Source organism: Hippocampus bargibanti, linkage group LG18 (assembly GCF_051943395.1).
Source record: "Hippocampus bargibanti isolate YZ-2025 linkage group LG18, ASM5194339v1, whole genome shotgun sequence".
Taxonomy (NCBI): Eukaryota; Metazoa; Chordata; class Actinopteri; order Syngnathiformes; family Syngnathidae; genus Hippocampus; species Hippocampus bargibanti.
Window position 1 is genome coordinate 8,308,226 of NC_142751.1, and position 23,936 is coordinate 8,332,161.

A 23,936-nucleotide genomic window follows, 5' to 3' on the forward strand; every position below is an offset into this window, starting at 1 on the left:
TCCGACGCCATGTGATATTGCCTGCGTCCAAAACATAACACAGGGCTGTACATTTTTTCCACTGTCCTAAGGGTCTTAATTTCACACTAGCATGAGTCAGCAGATCATTGATTTGATGGGATAAATAAATAAAAAAAGCCCGTTTTTTTTTCTTCATCACTGCCTATGAAAACGATGAAGAAATCGGTTGTTTGAGGACAATGCCACGTTAGCTACCCGAGCGGTCGTTCTCGGCTAGCAAACTGCTAACCTGAGTTGTTGTCATTGTGCAAATGCTGTTACATATTTTGGTGGTAAAGTTCGTTTTTTTCCTCAGTACCTATGATAAGATGAAGAAATCGGTTGTTTGAGGACATTATTATGGTGACACGTTATCTACCCGAGCGGTTGATCTCGGCTAGCAAACTGCTAACCTGAGTTGTTGTCATTGTGCTAATGATGTTACATATTTTGGTGCCGTTATTTTATAGATGCCAAGAAAACCTCAAGAAGACAATCTGGTACAGACCGTTCTTTTTTTGTGACACCCCAGAGTCTTCTTTTTTCAAATTGAATTATTTATTTTGTTGGAAAGTAGTAAATATTCGGCCTCTTGTTCGTCATGAACCAACAGAGACACTGTTACTTCAGAAAGCAGAATCAGAAAACCTTTAATGGTCCCACAATGGGGAAATTTGCAGTCCACAGCAGAAATTTGAAAGGGGATGGGGTGAGGGGTGAAAGGATAGAAAAACAAGATATTCTAAGCATCGTAAAAATTTAAAATGTCAGCAGACTGAGATGTATACTCACAGCAGTCGGAGAGAATCCAGCGAGCAGCCCAGGACAGAACTGGCCCTCTTGACCAGGCGCTCCAGTCTTTTACTGTCCTGGGTGGTGATGCTGCCTGACCAGCAGACAATTCCATAGTGGATGGTTGAAGTGACCACAGAGTCTTAGAAAGTCTTTAGGAGTGACCCCTGAACCTCAAAAGACCTCAGTTTACTGAGTAAGACGAGGTGACTCCGTCCCTTTTTGATTAGGGCATCTGTGTTTTCAGTCCAGTCCAGTTTATTGTTTAGAGTTACTTCTTCTCAAGAGTTTGTAAAATAAAATGTAACAGAGGACAATAGTGTTGAAACGTACCGGTGATGTCTAATTTTCAACAGATTCTTTTCTTACAGACAGTGTTTTTAGGTGTTCAATTACCTCTCTGACACTCTGACCAAGGCGGACGTATACGGCGAAACATGTCAGGTAATTGAACACCTAAAAAACACTGTAAGAAAAGAATCTGTTGAAAATTAGATATCAAGTAGACAGGATGAACTTAATACAACTATGTACCGGTGATGGTTTTAAATGTGGGTGCTAAATGAAGTCCTCACAAAAGAGGTCCTATTTCCTATTGCCGCGTGACTCCATTTTTGACAAGGACATCATTAGATAGATAGATTATGAAAATGCTCTTGATAGTTATCTCAAATGTGCCGTGGCAGAGACTGTACCCTCTTTTTATTATTTTTATTTTTTAGGACCTAATTGGCTGTGCTTGTTTACTTCGATAATTAATTCTTGCAGGTCATTACAATGAAAAAGTCCAAAAGTTGTACGCGTTGGCAAGGAGTCGTCGCTTGTGCATTGTGAGACACGTGACTTTGATATTTGAGGACAACGGCGGCCTGCGGATTGTCACCCGTTGTCACACATGTTGAGACAATTCAATTTCACATTTTTCATCTTTGACGTGCGCCATGTATTTGTTACAAACGTGATTTGATTTTCATAGCACGTGACACGCCGAGCGAAAATGTTACGAATCGGCGTGAAATGGGAAGCTGACCAACACTGATGTGATTTGCCCAAGAGCACAGAACGTAGTTCAGATCGTATTTTGTCGATTGCAAGGCGTCTTGAGTTTCTGTTGATCCTGACATATGACACTTTGAGGTTGTGGACTAGATTTGACATTGAACCAGAACAAAAGCGCAAACAACGGCACACTCATTTGCAGCCCAGCCACCTCCTGTGAGACTAATAAAGGCAAATCCAATCCAATCCAATCCAATATCAATGCAGTAATGATGCTTTTGCAACAGCACAACCACCATTGGTTTCACTCATGGCGAGCCACAACCATGTGTGTGATAGTCACCATCACCTTTGAGAATCCGTGACAAGAAATTACCACAAAAAAAGAATAACTTTCAAAAAAGATCGCCTGCTCCGTCGGCGACAGTTTTATCCTCCCCATTCTTTGCTGCATCACAGTCCTCGTTTGACTATTTCTTGTTATTCATGCCGCCAACCAGTTGCGAATGCCACTACTTTGGGTTCCAATGCACCCTCTCTTAAAAACACAATTAATTGATCTCTGATTAATTAATCAATAATTGCCGTCTGTCATAAAAATCATCGTTACCGGTACCTTTCGGTCCCTTTTAACGGATTTCGTTATTTCCCGAAGATGTTTTAATCTTTATGCTAGCACATGTACAACTTGTCTGTAGTTGTCGGTTGTCCTTTAAGCGATTTGTTACAGCTTAAGCTGATGTTAAAGCGCTATATAAATCAATATATATTGTATTGTATTGTTATAAGCAAGTCATTCTTATCTGCCCCATGAATAAAACTTTCAAAGAACTTGAGGATGTGCTGAATATACGTTTCCTGGTTGTACCTCAGCTTGGAGCCAGTGTTGATTTTTATTTTCATTTGTTAGCTAGCTGATTTTTGTCACTTAGCACACACGCCCCTGTGTGTGTATGTGCGAGTCCATACAGTCCGTGCGTGGGTGTGTAAGGATTGATTATGTACCAACAAAAACTGCCCATTGGTTTTGTGTGTGCGTGTGTGCGTGTGTGTGTGTGTGTGCGTGTGTATGCGTGTGTGTGTGTGTGTGTGTGTGTGTGTGTGTGTGTGTGTGTGTGTGTGTGTGTGTGTGTGTGTGTGTGATGGTAATCCATATTGTCACATAGAAACCAATTATTTGAGCTGGCGACAAGTTTGTTGCTGCAAGATGGCAAATAATGTTTCTTTTTGCTGACGCAGTGGTGTATCAGCACATTTAATCTATTGTCATCACCTCCCCCCCATCAACTACCCGAAAGAACACCGTCCGACCAAAAAGACAGAAATCAGTCGTGTGTGATGTTGACAGACTTAATATCTGCTAGCGTCTAAAGATTTTTATTACAATTTTTTTTGCCGTGATTACTCTCTATGATAAACAATTCAACAAAATATTTCCATTATTCTCAAGGTGCGATCATTAATCGACAAGAAATTGATGATGAAATTAATATGTAATTTTTTTTAATCATCACTTAATCGTTTATAGAGAAAATGTCCAAACCATCTGATTTTATTTTATTTTGCAATACAATAAAACATTTGAAAATATTTGCTTCTACTTGGAAACGTAATTGTTTTGGCCAATTTTTCTGACAATTTACCATATTTTCTGGTGTAAAAGGTGCACCGGAGTATAAGGCTCATAAGTATAAGGTTCATTGGGGGTGCCCCAATGAACTGTGTCTTTTCAAACGTTTTCCACATATAAGGTGCACTTCAATTAATGAAAAAAAAATTCCAAATATAATATATGAATACGTATATAAATGTTTTCCAAATATAAGGCACACCACATAATAATGCCACATACCACACACCACATAATTGGACTTCCGGGACGAGCGGACGCTGGCGCGCTTTGGCTGCCGCTGCTTTCCCGCGTAATGTTTTTTACCTGTTTTTTACCTTCTTTTAGCCTTTTAAACCTCTTTTTAGCTTTTTTATGGTTCACGAACCTCTGGAATTACCAGACAGTCACCAAACGAACGTTGGCTATCGATCCATCGCATGATTCCGGTCGCTTATCCGGATCACTGACGAAGCCGCGTTATCATCTCCACCCACCTGTTCCCGCTGTCGAGGGCTACCTGGCCGCTGCCTCCCTCTGTGTGTTGCTGGTGAATATCATGGCGCTTCTCCATCGACCTGTTGGGCGGCTACAGTACTCGGCGGCGGAGCTGCTGAAGTTCCGCTCCCGATGGACGAGCGTGCCACCGGCGATTCTCCGGTTTCCGGAAATCGCTCGTCGCCCTTCACGGAGGTATATCCACCGCGGATCACGTCGAGGCTTTCACCTCGATGGCTCCAAGGATATCACCTCCCTGTGGTCATCCGTCCGCCAGCCGCGCAGAGGGAGTAGCCGCAAGATCGACCACCGTATGTTAGCCGGCCTGGCTAGGTCGGCTAATGCGCCTCGTCGTGGGGACGCCACCAGCGTCAACTTCGGCCTCCTCAACGTCCGCTCGCTTACGGGAAAGGGGTGTCTTATCCAAGACATCCTAATTGACCGTAAGCTTGACTTTTTTTGTATAACTGAGACTTGGCAAACGGCGGGAGACTTCTCCGAGCTCAATGGCGCAACTCCACCAGGCTTTGTTTACATTGCTAAGCCCCGCCTCTCAGGCCGCGGAGGTGGACTTGCGATACTTTACCGCAAGAACTGGAGAATCCTTCAAGTTTCTATCCAGGAAACCCAATCCTTTGAATGTCTTGCGTGTAAAATTTCTGGACCCTCACCCACCATCATAGCCACTGTATACCGTGCACCAAAACCACATTGTGACTTTCTAAAAGAATTCTCTGAGGTCCTCACACACCTCTCCACCCTGTCACCGAATATAATTATTCTCGGAGACTTCAACATCCACATGGACAATTCCACTCTTCCCCTCACTAAAGACTTCACCTCCTCACTCGACAGCCTTGGTCTGCACCAATTCTCGGATTTTCCCACCCACATAAAAGGCCACACCCTGGACCTCATCTGCATGTCTGGCCTTACCCCTAAGAATTGCACAGCTGATGAAATCCCTATAACAGACCATTTCCTGGTTTCATTCAATGTTTCCATCACTCTCTCTCTCCCCAAACCACCCCGTGTCATCACATATCGCAATATCAAGGACATCAACGTTGCCACCCTTGCTGAGATGATTGCCACCCTGACTCTGGACCACAACTCTTCTCCTGATGAACTTGTCTCCCGGTACAACGCGGACCTCACAAACACCCTCAACGCCCTTGCTCCTCTAAAGTCCCGGTCTGTTCAATTTACCCGACCTGCACCCTGGTTCACCCCCCATCTCCGCTCCATCAAGACAAAGACTCGCCAACTTGAAAGACTTTACAGAAAGTCCGGGCTCACTATCCACAAGGACATGTATGCAACTCACCTTACCCTTTATAAGGACTCTATCTCACGCGCAAAATCGCTTTATTACTCTGGACTCATTGATTCAAATTCTGGTAACTCTCGGGCCCTCTTTTCCCTCTATCACAAAATCACACAATCTCCTATCTCTCTCCCCTCACACTTTTATTCCTCTGAGACATGCAACACTCTGCTGATGTTTTTTAGCGAAAAGATCAACAAAATCCATCAGCACCTCGGGTCCTCTGTCCGTCCCCCTTCTCCCAGCCTTTCTACTCCTTCCAAACTTTTTTCCGCTTTTGCACTCCCACATCCCTCTATAATCTCAGACATGATCACTAAATCCAAGAACTCCTCCTGTCAACTCGATCCCCTCCCCACTATCCTTATCAAGTCCTGCCTACCCTCTCTTCTCCCATTTATTTCTACTATTATTCACTCCTCATTATCAACTGGAATTGTTCCTATCCCACTCAAAACCGCAGCTGTCACTCCAATCTTGAAAAAACCTGGCTCAGACCCAAACGATTTCAATAACCTACGTCCAATTTCCCACCTTCCATTCATCGCCAAAATTCTTGAAAAGACAGTTGTTTCCCAGCTTCACTCACACCTCACTCACAATAACCTCTACGAACAATTCCAGTCTGGTTTCCGCCCCCGCCACAGTACTGAATCGGCTCTCATAAAAATCACGAATGATCTTTTTATGGCAGCCGATGCCGGTTCACTCTCCATCCTCATTCTTCTCGACCTGACCTCAGCTTTTGACACCATTTCCCACCCTATCCTTCTCGACAGACTTTCCACCCTAGGCATCAGCCACACCCCACTCCGCTGGTTTCACTCCTATCTCTCTGATCGCGCACAATTCATCCAAATCAACTCGTTCACCTCACGGTCCTCTCCGGTGTCCTCTGGTGTGCCTCAAGGGTCTGTCCTGGGGCCACTTCTCTTTATTATCTACCTACTTCCTCTTGGCAATATTTTCCGTAAGTTTGGCATTCACTTTCACTGCTTCGCGGATGACACCCAACTCTACCTCTCCAGCAAACCCGACGCTTCTCTTCCACCTTCATCCCTCTCATGTTGCCTCTCAGAAATTAAATCCTGGCTTTCCCATAACTTTCTCAAGCTCAACAGTGAAAAAACTGAACTTCTTCTTGTCGGTACCAAATCCACCCTCCACAAAACTAACAGTTTCTCCCTCACCATTGACAGTTCTACCGTGTCCCCCTCCCCTCAGGTCAAGAGTCTGGGTGTCATCCTCGATAGCTCACTTTCCTTTCACTCCCATATTAATAACATTACTCGGTCTGCTTATTTCCACCTCCGTAATATTAACCGTCTCCGTCCCTCGCTCACCCCTCACTCCGCTGCTATCCTTATCCACAGTCTTGTCACCTCCCGCATCGATTATTGCAACGCACTCCTCTTCGGTGTCAATCAGAAATTTATCCATAAACTCCAACTCGTCCAAAATTCTTCAGCCCGGATCATCACCAAAACACCCTCCTTTCACCACATCACCCCTGTACTCCAGCAACTCCACTGGCTACCGGTTAAACATCGTATCGAATTCAAAATACTTCTGTTTACTTTCAAAGCCATCCATAACCTTGCTCCTCCCTATCTTTCTGACCTGCTTCAAATCTCTGTTCCCTCTCGGTCCCTCAGATCCTCATCCTCCCTTCACCTCTATGTGCCCTCTGCCCGTCTCACCACGATGGGATGCAGAGCTTTCAGCCGCTCTGCTCCCAAACTCTGGAATTCACTCCCACCCAACATCCGTAATATTGACTCCCTCCCTATTTTCAAGGCTCATCTCAAAACCCATTTGTTTAAAATTGCTTTCAATGTCTAATTCTCTCTATTTTATTATTTATCATTTTACTTATGGTTTTATTGTTATGTGCTGTGTTCTATTGTTTTTATTGTGAAGTGTCCTTGGGTGTTTTGAAAGGCGCTTGAAATAAAATGTATTATTATTATTAATGCGCTACAATAGAGGCTGGGGTTACGCACTACTTCTTCAACAGTTGGAAATGGATTCCATGGCTGCTGACGGGAGTTGCGAGACCTCTTGTGGATCAATATTGCTTCACATATAAGGCGCACCTGCGGATAAGGCGCAAGATGATCTTTTCAGGAAAATCAAGGATTTTGGGTGCGCCTTATACACCGGAAAATACAGTAGTTTGTATTTTTGACAAACAACGCAGGAAAGGGTGTATGGTTGGTAATAGCCAAAGAATGATTTTCTCTCCAATTTTTTTTGTTGTTCCGAGTTATTATTATTTTTAAAGCCCCAGGCTAATAACTACCATGACAATAACTTTACTGTATTAAAATTACTCACTTTGGGAGTATGAAATGTGTTTTTTTCCAAATGTCGCAAATGGAAAGATTCAGTTGTAAATAATATACTGCATCATTTATTAGCCTTACCGACCTGATAGACATTCCAACGTCTGCAATACCGTCGATGCTTTTCTTTGCCGTCAATGGAGAGTGTTTCTAAAGCATCTCCATATCTTCCCTGCAGGCTTCTCTTGCCAGCTTCACCTTTCTCTGTCACACTCCCTCCTCCTCATCCTCCTCTTCCTCAAGTGTCTAATTGTCCCTCCATCCCATCCCCCCCTCTGTGCGACTGTGATTTTGCAACTTCATACTTGTTCTGCTTGCACACACACACACACACACACACACACACACACACACACGCACACTGTCACTCCTCGCTCCTTTTGTTCGTGTATTTGCTCTCACGGCTGTTCAGTTAATTTTTGTGTCTCTTAATCCTGGCACTACGGCTGTTGTACTGGAGGTAGCTTTCTGTACTCGTGTTCTTCTTGAGCTTCCGCTGTTTGCTTGTTTGTTTACCTCCCGCGTCCACTTGTAGTCCATTTGCCTTTGCCTCAAGGGATAACACACAGATGCACGCATGAAGACAACAACACTCATCGGTCCAGCTCAAGTTTCAATATGGCAGCCGCATTGTGTGGCTCTGGATTAGGCACCAGAGAATGTGGTCCATTGTAGTTTTTAGACTTTATTAGTCCTTCGAGGACTATTTGAAACTTGTGAAAAAGAATGATTTAATGAGGCTGGGTGGGTCGAGTGGTTATCACATCTGCCTCACAGTTAAGGTCGTGGGTTCAAGTCTTTCCCACATGGAGATTAGGTCTTGTCGTTCTTGCGTGGGTTTTATTCGTGACTTGTTAATTGTGTACCCTGTGATTGACTGGTGACAAGTTTAGGGTATACAGGCCTCCCCTGCAAAGTCAACTGGGACAGACTTCAGCTGACCCAGGCCTAATCAGGACCTGCGCTGTGGGAAGTTCATGAGGCTATTTGATGATCGAAGTAATCACATTGGACATATTATCAGCCTCGGTGCGTTTTCATAACATTTTCTGTGAAGTATTAATAGTTGTAGTCTCCCCCCCAAATTCTGTCTAATTAAGACATGTATACTTGTGCATGAGGCCATGAAAATGCAAGAAATAATGGCTGTTTTGCAACCATGGGTGTCAAAGTCAAGGACTGTTGGCCAAATCTGGCCCGCCACATCATTGTATTCGGCCCGCAAAAGCAAATCTAGCAAATCAAACCACAATAACAGTCATTATTCTTGACTTCGGATTTGAAAAAGAGTCATTCATCAATTTATTGTGCACTCTAGATGTAATATGTGGAGGGGTTTAACATTGTAATGGCTTCCCCAAATTCATAACGGCCCTCGAGAGAACACCGTAACTACAATGTGCCCCGTGGCAAAAAAAAAAAAAAAATAGTTTGACACCTTTACTCTATTCTATAGTTTCTTTTTTGCTACAAAATGGCTTTAACGTTAGCTTGTCCCAATACTGTGATGCTTTTTTTTTTTTGCAGGTCTTTGGCATAGATTTATATAGGCGTCATTGTCTTGACATTCTCAAGTCTACCCCTAAATCAAATGTCTGTTTTAATTGTAATACCAAGACTGACCTGTGAGAGGCAGCCCAGTTCCAAATGGCATCAGGACTGCTAACTTCTATGGTAGCTGCTGCGAAGTTGAAAATTGACTTGTGAAACACATGATCGAAATACTCAAGACTTGTATCATCGTCGTCTGACAACAATGCACAGTGTCCAGCCACAGTCATGAAGCTCCACAGCCTGGTCCACTTTAAAGAATTGTGATAGTCAATTTTGTCCCGATTGAACGTTTATGGTTGGTGGCTATGACCCTTTCCAAAGTAGCCTTTCAAAGATAGCCAGTAAACACCTTTGCAGAAATTTATTGACCCAGATTAAAGGTGAACCCAGGAGTTATTCTACCAGCTGTCTTGAAAGTGACCAAAACGCAGCATCTTGTTCCCAGACGCTGCATAACTTTTTTTTCCCCCATCTTTGGTTTTGTGTGTCCCCAACAGCCAAAACCCGAGTTTGCGTTCATGCTCAGAAACAACCAAAACCTAAACTCTTTTGTCTACAGTGATGTTAATATTTATAATAGTGTTAAGGTTCCAAATCATCTAAGTCAGCTGGTATATGAATTTCACGTTATGTTTTTCAACTTGGAATTTAGCATTATTTCCCCCCACTCCTTTTCCTTGTTAGTTTAGCGGTATGTATTGCAATGGAAAGATACCACATACCAACGGGCCTACTACAGATCATTACACTTCTGTCTGTGTGTTACATAACTATGTTTTTTTTTAATAAAGATAATAAATTTTAATCTTTAGTACGCAGACAACTTCACCCAGCGAGATCTATAACCACCATCATGATGTTGCATTATGAGCAAGCTCTCCTTCGCTCGCTCTCTCTCTCTCAACATCCCATAATGATACTCAGACAGGCAGACACCCGCTCGATCCCCATTGGTAGAATTGTTGCCAGGGAGCGTTGCCGTCTCAACGTGGATCGAATCTGTTGTCTGGTACACTTTAGACATGGGAACAACTGCAGGATTTGAATATTTATAATGCGGCCATTGTTCATGTTGACATTATATAGGTGGAAATGAACAGCAACCGTTTTAACTTTTAAACACGTTTTCACTGCAAACAGTTCAACTTTCTCTGTGTCGGCACTTTTGTACAACTGAAGTTGTTTGTTTTTGGTTAACATAGTGAGGGAACAACAATCGTCAAACAAAATTGTGATTTTTGTGTTTTTTTCCCAACTGCATTGGTGAATAAAAGTGAATACACTTCAAAGACAAGGTTATATTCAATGTTCTATCTAACTGGTGAACATTATTATTATTATTATTATTATTATTATTATTAGTAGTAGTAGTAGTAGTAGTATTAGTAGTAGTAGTAGTAGTAGGAGTAGTATTACTTCATGTATTTATTTATTTTGGGCGCTGGAGGTGTTTTTCGTCTTATTATTTGTAATTTATGACTGAAACATATTTTTACAACTTTGGGAAAGTTCTAAAAAATGCTGATTTTTAAGGAAAGTAGCCGATGTTAGCAATGCTAGTTAGTTATGATATCTTCTTCAGTATGCATATCGTATCTCTGTCACCAATGCATGCTTATATGCCTAATTGGTTGCAGACGCTCATTTTAATACAGTGTTCTTTTTATATATTAATGTTAAATTAGAGAATAAGTGAAATGTGTTGCTCTTATAAACTTTTTTTTCATAAGCAGATGTGCAGAAGGGTGACCTCTCTTGGTTATTATTCTGAAAGCTCACACCAATAACGGGACGAATATGGGTCATGTCACTCTACATTGCTAACTATTCCAAAGTATAGTCCAACCCATCCCGACCATAATTTCAAGAATTCTTCCTAAATATATGAATGAAATTCATTCATCAGACATCGCATCACGTAAAGGCACATTCAGTTACTGCTGCACTTCCTGTTTTCATTTTATTTTATTTGATTTTTCTTGTTTGTTTTTAGCTCACAGCTTTACATTCTTTTTTCAGCTCTGCAATTCCGATGACGTGATTTTAGGTATGAACTAAAACAATTGTGGTTTTATCTCCGCAACGATTATGGAACTCCTTCATTCTGTCATTAACTCCTTTGCTGCCAGACGATGTGCAATGTGTCGACTCCAGTGGCAGTTTTTTTTTGTCATTTTCACTCAAATTGCAGGACCCACTCAATATTGAGCTTTAGGACTACATAAACATTTAATGCAGCGTAAGAAACCTTAAACTCTTTTCTTTCATCAGAAAAAAAGAGTTAATTCCTAATTTATATGGGTCTGGAGTTTTCGAAGCTTGAAATAGGGGCGGTTGTACAAAAGGCAAATGCTGTCTCGAGGGAGGGAAAAACATTGCCAGAGGTCTGACCAGCGCTTTATCGGCAAAAAAACAAAACCCGAACAAATTCGGGAATGGCGCTCCATGTCATGCTTTTCAATTCCTGAATATGGGAATGGCAGTGAATGAGTTAATCAAGGTCCCCCTTCAATGACAGCAGCCTATACAAGCCCATATTTTCCCATATTATGCAACACATCCACAGCTTTACCCTTTTTGGCACCCTTGCATCCACAAAACCAAACTGAACTTGTTTATGCAACATTCGTTTAACATGAATCTGTTCTTGTCTCTTTTCCACTGGCTGCTAGCGCACGGAGTTTTCAAGCATGCTAAGCAGATGAACTAGGCCCTCTGTTTTTGGCCTTCCCGCTGTTGGATAAATACTGCAACTCTTGTGTGTACTTCTGCGCTAGAATAGGTTGGTGATAAACCACAGCATGTTTCGACTTACGGAAAAAAAATCAGGTTCGGTAGCTGCTGTTGGAATGGAACTACGTACATCTTAGAATGAGAACTAAGTGAGCTTTTGTTTTCCATTGCTGTCGTTTGGATGGTTATTTAAAAATGTGTATTATGTATTATGTGTGTATATATGGCTTGCATGCGTGTGTGAATGCCATCTGGCCAATTCTCTCTCTGTCGTGATTTTATTCAAATATGTCTGGACCTGCAAGCTTGAGCAAATGACGCTGTGCGTAGGTATGAAATTCTTGATTAAAAAGCACCAAAAGAAGGGATGACATTGCTGTGACTCGTGATGGCGACACGACTCAAGAGGTGGGGGGAAAGGGAGGAGGGGGGGGGGGGGGGCTGTTAACTCTGGGAAAAGTTTGAGGTGCAAATGCAGGCCGGGAAAATGAGGACACGAAAGAAAGGCGGCGGGGTAGGGGGGGTAGGCTTTTTTATTTTTCATCAGGCATGTGCTGAATTTATGGTTAATGCAGAGGGGTGGGGAGTTTATGTTGGCGCATGCATACGTGCCCCACGATTCACTCCTTGCATATATTACAGTGAATATGCGCCTGTGTGTGTGAATGTGTGAGAATGTGTGCACATTCCCGGCCCGTCCTGTCTGCCTGACTCAACATATTCCCCTTCCCCCCCTACATTTTCCTCTCTCCTCTCTCTCTCACTTGGCTGGCACGAACATGCATGTCTGTAGACTCCATAGCGCGCCAACTTCACTGCAATGCAGCCCTCTGTGCATTAATTGCCAGCGAGACAGCGACTACGTGCTGTGCAGGCGAGGTAGGAGAATGTAGAGAGGGAGGGAGGTAGGGAGGGGGTGTGAGGGGTGGGTTAACATGAGGACAATCGTCACAGTAACTGATGGATGGACGAGCAGGTTCTTGGCGACACACGGCAACAAACAAGAGTGTGCGTTCCCAAGTGTGTACTGGGAGATGACGTGACTGGGTCTATAAAAGGGAGGAGAGGAGTGTGTATATTTGTGTTGTATATGTCCGATTGTATTAGCGGATTTGCGTCTCTTGCCTTTTGTGCCTGCTCGCTCATGTGAGCCTATATGTGCACTGCAGATATCACGGTGGGCCCAATCTCTTTTCAAGCCGCAGTCACGGCTGCTGCTTTTGTCTGTGTGAGAACCTTTCCTTTTTTTTCCTGCCACAGCCGAGGAGGTAAAGTTGAGTACAAGTTACTTCTTTTCAGGTGAACACAATGCGGTTCATCCGAATGGCAATGCCGGTAACTGTTTGTCTCCCAGTGGAAATAAAATACAGTAAAGTCTCGTTATATCGATAGTACTGCTTATTACGATACTATTTCTATGAACTCAAGGAGAGAATTACATGCCCGCAGGATCGGATATATCGATAGTCCGGTTATATCGATATTTTTCTAACTCCCGAGAATATCGATATAACGAGACTGTACTGTATATCAGTTAAAGGGTCCAACTGTGGCCGCCATCAACCCTCTCTCGACTGTTTTAGGTCACCTTTGAACATTCTTTTCTGGTCCACATATAATAAGGAAAAAAATACTGTATTTTCCAGTGTATAAGATGCACCCAAAACCCTTAATTTTCTTTAAAAGATGACCCTGCGCCTTATACGCAGGTGTGTCTTATATGTGAAGTAATATTGATGTACAATAGGTCTGGCAACTACTGTCAGCAGCCAGTGACTCAATTTTCCCCCTGGAGAATAAGTAGTGCGTAACCCCAGCCTTTACTGTAGTGCCTTATAATGTGGTGTGCCTTATATTTGCCTTATAGTTTTATATATTTATATTTGAATGTGTGTTGTGGTGTCTCGGGTTGCCTTCACATACTTCCATGATCCGTATTAGTGCAAATAGTGTTGTTTATTCACTTAAACGAAGGTGAAGTTGTCTTTTCGAGACGACGTCTCAATTTGTATCTACGGATGAAATTACCATATTTTCCGGTGTATAAGATGCACCCAAAAGCCTTAGTTTTCTTCAAAAGATTACCCTGCGACTTATACGCAGGTGTGCCTTATATGTGAAGTAATATTGAGCCATAACAGGTCTCGCAACCACTGTGAACTTCCACCGACTCCATTTCCTCCCTGTAGAAGAAGTCGTGCGGATATCCAGCCTCTACTGCAGCACCTCATGTGGTGTGCCTTATATTTGGTAGTTTTATAGATTTATACATTTGGAAAACTTTTTATCATTTATTGAAGGTGCACCTTGTAGTCCGGTGCACCTTATATATGGAAAAAACATTGAAAATACACCATTCATTTGGGGTGCGCCTTATACACCGGAATGTGGAATGAAACCGGAGGACCCGTAGAAAACCCACGCGGGCCCGGGGAGAACAAGCAAACTCATCATAGAGAGGGCAGAGCGGGACTTGAACACACAATCTCTGCACTGTGAAGCCAGCATCCTAACCACGAACAAGCCACCCTAAAATTATAGGCAAAATAAAAGGCAGAAACAGCATAAAACCCCAGTCCAAGTTCTTGATCATGCATGTGCCATCGTAACCCCCCTCAATGGACTGTTTAAAGTAACATACCAGTCTTGTCTGGCACACTACTGTCTAAAAACCATGATGAAAATCCTCCGGATTTCTGGGTTTTCACATTTCCATGAAAATTCGTCCGGAAATTTGGGGATAAATAACTGTTGGACATTAATCAAACACAATGCTATCATCTTTTAAAAGTTTCATTAGCTGTATGTTTGGTTGGCCAACAGGTGTGACCACAAGGATCTTGGCTTACTTTGGTGTGAACAGACCCAGACTGTTAAGCTATCATCCTCGAGTAACAAATCTAGCCTTGGGCAAAGGGAGTATTAGTGGATACTTTGTACAGTTAGGAAGGGAGTACTTGGTACGCTCCTGTATGAGAAGAGCTCGTTAGCCAGGTTACAAATGTATCAGTTCACGGAAAGGTCATCCATTAAAATGTCTCCGTTCTGTTGGTTTATGGTTGTTGGTGCTTGTACCAGGGGACGCCTTGGACTTGGAGGGATGTCCATGGGATGTCCAGGGGCGTGATATTCAAATAACGAAGGGTACGTTTTACTAATGTATCACTTGAATTTGTATGTACTACTTGGCAGGGCCTGCAGAGGTTAGGTGTCAGTTGAGAAGCGCACACAAAGTGGCTTCTTGAATACTGCGCCTGCTGCCGGCAGTGACAGTCTTTCTGTGTTCGAGCCTAAAATTACCTAAAATTAATCAGGATATGAGTTGACAACATTGAATGTACACGTGTTCTTTTGTAACAGTAGCACCCCTCCATTCGCATTCTCGTGACCTCGACATATCTCGGAGATTTCAAAATTTCAACGAGAATGGAAGTCACAAAGGGTGCACGTGTGCACACAAAAGGCAGATTAATCCTTGAATGTCGACTATTTGAATAGCGTTTTTTGTTAACTAATTCATTCGTGATCCGCCGGGTACAGCTACAGCGCAATGTTCATACAGGTAGACGGGCTAGCTGACATACCAGTTTTTGGAACACCTTGAAGTGGTCATGGTTGGAGGAAAAGGATTTGGATGGAGATAAAAAAAGAAGCCATACATCTGTTCAAGGTCAAACTGTTCATCAACTCTTCTGGGTGATTGTTTTAACGTTCTTATCTGGGGCTGTGTGTTTACCACAAAAAAAGTTGGCCAGTGTTAAGATCAAAACATAAAACCAATAGAACACTAAGTCTTAGGAATTTCATGGGAAGTCTTTGGAAGTTAATTTGTTGCAGGGTCAAACTATGACTATCATTCACCCATTTAACTCATTTTAACATTCTTATCTGGCACGTGTCATCAAAAGAAAAAAGGGGTTGTCATTGTATTTTAATGCAGGGAGGAGGTGCACAACTTCTCATACCTCATATCTACAGTCAACTACACAATTGATGGAATATTTTTTTAAACTCTCATTAAGTCATTTGAACTGACTTGAGTTTTGCAATTATTTTTCTCGACAAATGTAAACAATGGAATCCCCTAAAACTGGTGATTAAGCCGCGTTGACTGAGGAAAAGTGTAATTTAAAAGGGGCTACGGAGAGCTGTTTGTAATATCCTTCTCTTGTCCTTTGCGAAAAACCTTTCGACAAATCCGACAACTCCTTCATCATTCAAGGCGGCATAGCCATAATCATGTCAACATTTGAGCATAAATCCAACCCCCGTGTGGCTTGTTGACAGAATGTTCTCTGCATGTGCGTGTAGGTGTTCACTGGAAAGGTCTCCATGATTCACTGTAAAACACAAAACACTCAAGCCAACTTCAACAACCCAAAAAGAATGTCCGCCAAAGACACCCCCAAACAACTTTGCCAATCCACATTTTGGCTAAGTTATAAATTAAAATGGAACAACATAATTATTGGTATTGTTTAGTAACAAGAAGTAACAAGAGACGCGCATGTGTCAATCGGGGATTTCGGGAGTTTCATCACTGGATGTCCAGTCTTTTGCCTCATCGACGTTTCTCTTTCATCCTACCTCGTCTGTGGTCAGCCTCGCTGAATATGTCACTACTGTTGTCAGCATTAACATGTACTGTATTTCCTTTGCATTTCCCCAAAATTGGTGGTCAGTGTAAAAGAAGTAATAAGGAACACTAGGCAGTGTTTCAGACTCACTGGCTCATGCCTTGATACCAGTGGCTTGGTATCTTTTACCATGATGCTTTGCTAAAATTGCTTTTGTTTTTTGACAGCAAAACAACATTGACTTTATCTTAAACCACCAACTTACAATAATAGACTCGACAGTAAGTTATTCTGTCATATTGGCTGCATACCGTTACAGCAGATACCATGTTATAACCTGATAATATTTCTTGTTGCCCCACCAAAAAATAATTAATTTCAACCAGGAACAATCATATTAGCAATAACCGAATCTGATCATGAATCTTGCTCTAAAATTTGACATTAGTGAAGTTACGTCTTCTGTAAAGTGTCCTTGAGAGTTTTGAAAGGTGCCTAGAAATAAAAGTATTATTATTATTACAGTGATACCTTTGCTTACAAACTTAATTGGTTCCCAGATAGTGTGTGTAAGCCGAAAAGTGTGTATTCCAAACATTAATTTCCTATAGGAAACCATTAAAATGAGAATCATCCATTCCTGATCCCCATAAAACATAATTTTCCTTAAAACCACACTCAATATACCTTATTTTATATATAATAAATGTGTTATGGTATTGTAATTAAAGAAATAAACTTTACTGTATAATAAAGTCGATTTATTTACCTTTGTGATGGTCGTTGATGGCTTGATGGAATGGATAGCTTTTTGCATAAAGTGTTTCAATGAGCTCTGGGTTCTACATCTTAGAAGTTGTGATATTGCAACAGCAACAGATGCAAGCAGACACACTAGAAACTTCATTAATAGCTGCTTCCCTTGCATTGCGGCGCTCCGTGTGTTTCCCGAAAAATAGTTTGTATGTCAATATTATATTCTCGCGAATTTAACGTTCGTAAGGCGAAAAGTTCGTTAGCTAAAGCCTTCATAAGCCGAGGTATCACCGTATTCTGAGTTCTACACTAAGAATGCTGATACAGGATATCAGTCTGCCCTCTAGTGGCCAAGTTGAGAATGCAAGATAGCGCATCACAATGCCCATTGACATGAAGCATAAACTGTTTCGTTCTTGAAATCTGTTGAACTGATTGATTGCTTGGTTAGCAGTGAGACTGCTTTGAGTTACGCGCATGGTTCAGGACCGAATCAAACTCTCGGTTTTCTCACTGTTTTCAAGAAAGGGCTCGAGCTGCGCCACGCTGACTTGTAGCCTTCTTGCATGAACAGTCATTTCAACGATCCCATGCGTAACGACGCCGGTTCTTCCAAAGGGTGAGCGGCGCTACATGCCTCAACCTAATTGTCTTTCTCTGCTCGTACTGTCCTCGAATGACTCTCTCCGTCTGTCTCGGCGACTCCCCCACCTTCCCTCTGCACCCTCCACCACCCCACCCCCTCCATCTTGACTCTCCTCTTCAGCTATGCCCACTTTCTGACTCCCGTCTATAACTGTAGCCTGTTTTTTTCTCTCCCTCTCACTCCCTGCGACGTATAGATACTGCATTGATCTGGCGCATGCATGCATACACACACTCACACACAAAAGTGAGCCTCCTACTCCTTTCATCATTGATCCTCTCTCTCTCTCCCTCCCGCCTCTCTCTCCCCCTCTGTATATCACACATTCCCACTGTCTTTCTCTCTGCACTGGCACTTGTTGAATCTCAGCCTGGGGAGGAGGACGGAGAGATGGGAGAACAGCAGAAATATTTTGACTGGCAGGCAGAGAGAGTCTTTACAGCACAGAATGGAATACCAACATAGAAGACTGATAGGAGACGGGAAAGTCAGTCATGCCGCAGAGCGAACAGGAACCCAGACTTTCTTTTTTCTTTAATGGGATGTAGTCACGGGGTGACACTTCAAGAGTGCACATCAAACTCCGCTTTTGGGACCTTGCCGCCGCCAATCCGTCCGCCAGCCGTCGATTTCTTTGCACGTCGCCCGCAAAGACTGTCTGAGCACATTTCTCCGCATTAGTGCATGCCACTGTTATATGCTGCTTTCCCCAGGTGAGTTGGTGCTTACGTGCCAGAATACACACTCATTTCCCTATGCAGCCTGTACTGTGAGCGAGTGCGTGTGTGTGCCCGTTTAGGCGTGCATACTTTTATGTAAGTAAGGCAGAGTGCATGCGAGTATGGGTGCATGGGAATGAGAGGGAGTACGTGAGAGAGGCGGTGACTTTTTTCAGTTTGTATTCCTGGAAACTGCTCTGCAGCATTGCTCAATAATGAAACTGGTATGAATGTGTAAATGTGTGTGCCTGTGTGTGTATGTGTATATATATATGTTTATATTTATGTATGTATATATGTATCTATGAATATATGTTTGTATGTACATATGTATATATGCATGTACGTATACACACACATACCTATGTGTATATACTGTATATGTCTGAGACTATGCCTGTGTGTGAGTGTATGAGGGAGGGGGGGTATCAAAGTTCATGTGGGGAGAAAGACTGGCAAGGACATGCATGGGCAACAGGCTAGACAAGGAGCCACAAATGCATATAAAAGCGAATACACAGCCCATAATCCACCTTGTAAAATCCGAACGCATAAAAATTGCTGACAAGATGTAATGGAAAAAAAATATCATAGAAATGTGATCCATTTGCCTCAAGTTGCGTAAAACTACTCACTGTGGTCAGATATGTAGCAATGAAGACTTTATAAATATAGTAGACGTATCGTCCAATTTGGAGAAAATCCTGTAAAATGTCTGATTTCAAGCTGCGGTGTCATATGTGACAAGATGGACCTGTGCGTATTTCTCAGGAACTTTAAGACCAAAAACTGGGTCTTGAATCACATACTTCTTCCAAGTTTAAACTGCGGTCGTGCTTGACAACCAAGCCCTTCATATTTGTTGCATTTTATGTAAATATATTCCAACAACTGTTAATTTTCAAGTGTCCAAACTCTAAACTGGCGTGATCTCTTGATACAAAACCACCAGGGCATATTTCAAAATTTACCGCGGTTTGGAATTGAAGTGGATTATTGAAGTGGATTAACGTTGGGCAGGAGATGTGAGACATTCTCTTTTTGTCAATGGATGCTTCAGCTTTATGTTTGCTTTCTACATTTAGCTTGTAGCAGATGTGTGCGTCCCACCATGACGTCTCTGATCCACTGGTGAAAAGGACACTTTGATCCTCTCCTCTTTCCTCTAGAACTGCTTCATGCAACAAAGAGGGTGCAGAGTGCTTACGATTGAATGACTATCCGTGTCTTTTGTGTTATGTCAAATTATTTATTTAGTTGTTTTTTTTTAATTCAAGATGGCGTCGCGAGAGAGGGTGCCTTTACAGCGGCTCCTATATTTTGTTTTTCTCCTTTGTTTCTTCCTTTCATTTCCTATTACTTTCATAACTTTGCTGCTATGAAACTTACATTTCTCCACTGCGAGACCAATAAAGGCTAATTCAATTATTGCGAAGTATTACTCATTATTTTGCGGTCAGGAAAAAACTTGGAAATGTACAAATAGTCACAAACAATGTCACCTAAATAACCTTTCCACTTTTCACTGGATATCTAAAAATATTTTAAACATTTGAAAAAGAACACACATTTTGGGGAAGAAAAGTGTTCCTGTCATGTAAAGTAAAAGCAATTTGTTATTTTTGGTGCATTTGTTCAGCGAGAAACATGAAGTCGATACCCGATTTTCTTTAAGTGGCCTCCATAAAACATTATTGGCTGGTTCCAAGCCGCTTCTGGCCCCCGGAGCTTTTCAGTTTGACAGATGTTGTTTGAATCATCGATATACCACCAATTACAATCTCCAAACCGTTTGATGTCATTTCAAATCTATTTTATAAATAAATGGCTTCCAGATTCTTTGATTTGGAGGAGGGCGGGGGGAATGCACTGGAAGGGTGCGTACATATGTGGCGAGAACTCTGTGCAACTTAGACTAACACGCTAACGGGCTAAATAAACATAGCTCCTTAGTGGCATGTAAAGACGTTGCCCGATCTGTTGAGATGTGGATCACTTGAGCATACCTCTTTGACACCGATTACTGCTGTACAGTCCAAAGTGTGACGCAACGTCTTGTTTGGCTTTAATTTACCACCAATGGCAAAAGTGTGACCCTGGAATTCATCAATTGTCAACTTCTAATACTTCCGCTTGGAAATTGAGCATGAATGTATACTCATGATTCCGTGTGCTCTGGCCATGACGGATAACCCGTGGAATGAGGCCACGCTGTCTCGGAGTCCAAGTGTCATATACAGTCACGCATTTGACATTGGTTTCATATACACACAGCTCGGCTGTGTGTATATTTAGTGGACTGACTTCAGCCGTCCTTTTGTCGCTTGTGGCCTTGCTTCTCTCGACCAAATCCGTTGGCATCGACCACTCCCTTTCACAAAGCTGTTGTACGTACCTCGTCCGCCTTGCACGTCCATCCATATTGTTGAGAGGTTGCCGTCTCGAGGGAAGCAGGGCGAGCTGAAGTCGATTTTGCTGACTTTGGGCGAGAGGCGGAGTACCTGTACATCCATCCTTGACCAATCGCCAGTCAACTACGGTGTTCCTTATGTTTATTTTGTTTGTTCACAGATTGCTCCCCTCACTGGCGTGTTCTGCTGTGCGTAGCAGAAATCTCCTGGTCCAAATATGTCGCAGCTGCTCCACGTGGAAATTCCGAATTTTGGAGCCACGGTGCTGGGCTCCCTGAATGAGCAGCGTTTGTTGGGGCACTACTGCGATGTCTCCATCCTGGTCAAAGGTGTGTGATTGTCATTCATTCATTCATTCTTTTATTCATTCATTTATGTGTTTATTTGTGTTTATGTATTTATTTTGTATTGTTTTAATTTTTGTATTTAATTATTTATTATATTTATTTGCTTGTCTGTTTATTTGTTTGTTTATTTGTTTATATGTGTTTATTTGTGTTTATGTATTTATTTTGTATTGTTTTTATTTTTGTATTTAATTATGTAATTATTTATTATATTTATTTGCTTGTCTGTGTATTTATTTATTTATTTATTTATTTATTATTTACATGTCTGTTTATCACCTGCAGAAAAAAACTTATCCCGAGACTGTAAAGTGTCCTTGACAGTTTGGAAAGCCACTTAGACATAAAATGTTTAATAATAATAATAATAACAATAATAATAATAATAATTATTATTATTATTATTATTATTTATCATTCATTCATTCTTGGTTTGTTTGCTTATTTGTTTCAAGCCTCTGTGAGACGGCAGTCGACTTTTACAGCACATATGCACAGCATTGCCTCATTCAACACGAGCGTACCATCGACAAAATTCCTGTTTCTTTATTTATGTGTTATTTTATGAGCAAAATGCAACTGGGTTCTCATAACTTCACCAATGTTTGTTCTAGACATACCATTTATAGTCAAGATTCACAAATACATTTTTATGGTGACATTTTAATGCTTTATGAAGAAAATGGAACTGCATTCAGTCACAAAATGTCCATTCTTAACAGTGTCATCCATTTTGTTCACAATGGGTCATTCCCAACAAGTCTTAGCAATTAATTAATCCGCGGTTTTTGACCCCCACCACACATTATTCTGGTATTTTTAGAACGATCTTTTCACTTAAATTCTCCTGCCATCCTGATTTATTTTTCTCGTGATGGAATGTACTTTTCAAAACAAAACACACAGTCAACACAATTCATCACTGTCAAGTGTTTGATTATATTCATGCGATATTGAAAATGTTATATACATACATACAGACAGACAGACAGATAGATAGATGGATATAACAAATAAGCATTCTTTATTGAGCCCCCCAAAAAAATGATAAGTTATTTTAAAATGTAATTTTATAAAATTTAAAATCATGATATTTCCACTTAAAAAAAAAAAATATATATATATATATATATATATTTCTGACAAAAAATCTCAGCATGTTATTATTATTTTTTCCCCCATATCCTTGTGGCTGAATTGCGACATCCTGATGGACTCTTCCTCTATATTGTTTCTTAATTCCAGGCCAAGCTTTCAAAGCCCACCGGGCAGTGCTGGCCGCCAGCAGCCTGTACTTTCGTGACCTCTTCAGCACGTCCACCAAGACCCAGTTTGAGTTGCCCTCCTCAGTCACGCCGGCATGCTTTGAGCAGATCCTCTCCTTCTGCTATACGGGTAAGCTGACCATGGCGGCGAGTGAGCAGCTGGTGGTCATGTACACAGCGGGCTACCTGCAGATCCAGCACATCGTGGAGCGCGGCATGGACCTAATGTTCAAGGCCAACTCGCCGCACTGCGATTCACAGACTGCCGGTACCTTGGAGGAGACGGGCTCGGAGCCACATAGTCCGTGCAACAACGGCAACGGCCTGGCGGTCGCCACTCTCTTGGCGAACCCCGGCTGGTCCCCGTCCCTTCTTATGCCGCCGCGTAAGATTAAGCTAGAAAGTGGCGAGCCCACGCCCCTCAGCATCGCGACCACGCAAGGCAAAATCTCCTCCTCTGAACTGAGTAATCGTCTGTCAAGGGTCAGTTCGCTCTTCTACACCACGGCCGGGGGCACCACCATCCCCGGTGTACCACCTTATCACCTTCTGGGTGCCGGCGGGGGAGGTGGGGCAGGGGGAGGAGCTACGGGTGAGCGTTCAAGTCCTGGTGAATCCAGTTTACCCACCACTGACAGTCCCACGTCGTACCAGAATGAGGATGAGGAATTTGAGGAAGAGCCCTATGACGGAATGGTGGAAGACAGCTTCAGTCACCTCTATGCCCGTCCAGGGAACCCCTATGGCGGTGAGTATTGTTAGCCCACTTTTGTGTGTGTGCGTGTGTGTGTGTGTGTGTGTGTGTGTGTGTGTGTGTGTGTGTGTGTGTGTGTGTGTGTGTGTGTGTGTGTGTATGTATGTTATCTATGTATATTTTCTATGTGTTATCTACGTATGTTATGTATATTCTTTATTTATTTGTTGTTTTGTTTGTTTTTTAAATGGTCATCAACCAGGTTTATCGTACACTGTGGATTAAACCCAGAGAAGACTCCGTTGTCATTATTTTCTGATTACCTATAGCTGTTTTTGGAACGTCCGCTTTTAGATCTGAATTGCGTGCAACTTATGAGAAAAACATTTTAGCTTTTTTTTAAGGTTACGTGAGGTGTCGGCTAGCTGTTGTCAACTTTTATTGAATATTGACACTGTGAATGGATGTGTTAGAACAAGGGTGTGAAACTTTTTTTTTTTTTTTGCCGCAGGCCATATTGTACCATATTTTCCGGTGTATAAGGCAAACCGGAGTATAAAGTGCACCCCCAATGAATGGTGCATTTTCAAACTTTTTCCATGCACCCGACTATAAGGTGCACCTTCAATGAATGAAAAATGTTTTCCAAATATAATATATAAAT

General features: G+C 42.1%; 1 protein-coding gene across 2 annotated transcripts in view; it reads left to right on the forward strand.

The window, feature by feature from the left end:
• nacc2 (NACC family member 2) overlaps positions 1–23,936 on the forward strand; it is a 52,617-nt gene that overhangs the window by 16,881 nt on the left and 11,800 nt on the right. The window contains exons 1-3 of one of the 2 annotated variants that reach the window (XM_089020366.1): positions 18,041–18,549; positions 21,127–21,295; positions 22,559–23,326. In XM_089020366.1, the coding sequence (XP_088876492.1) occupies positions 21,184–21,295; positions 22,559–23,326 (880 nt within the window). In that variant the 5' untranslated portion in view covers positions 18,041–18,549; positions 21,127–21,183. Of the gene's footprint in view, positions 1–18,040; positions 18,550–21,126; positions 21,296–22,558; positions 23,327–23,936 lie in introns of those variants that run through there. The other variant, XM_089020365.1, reaches the window with a different exon arrangement.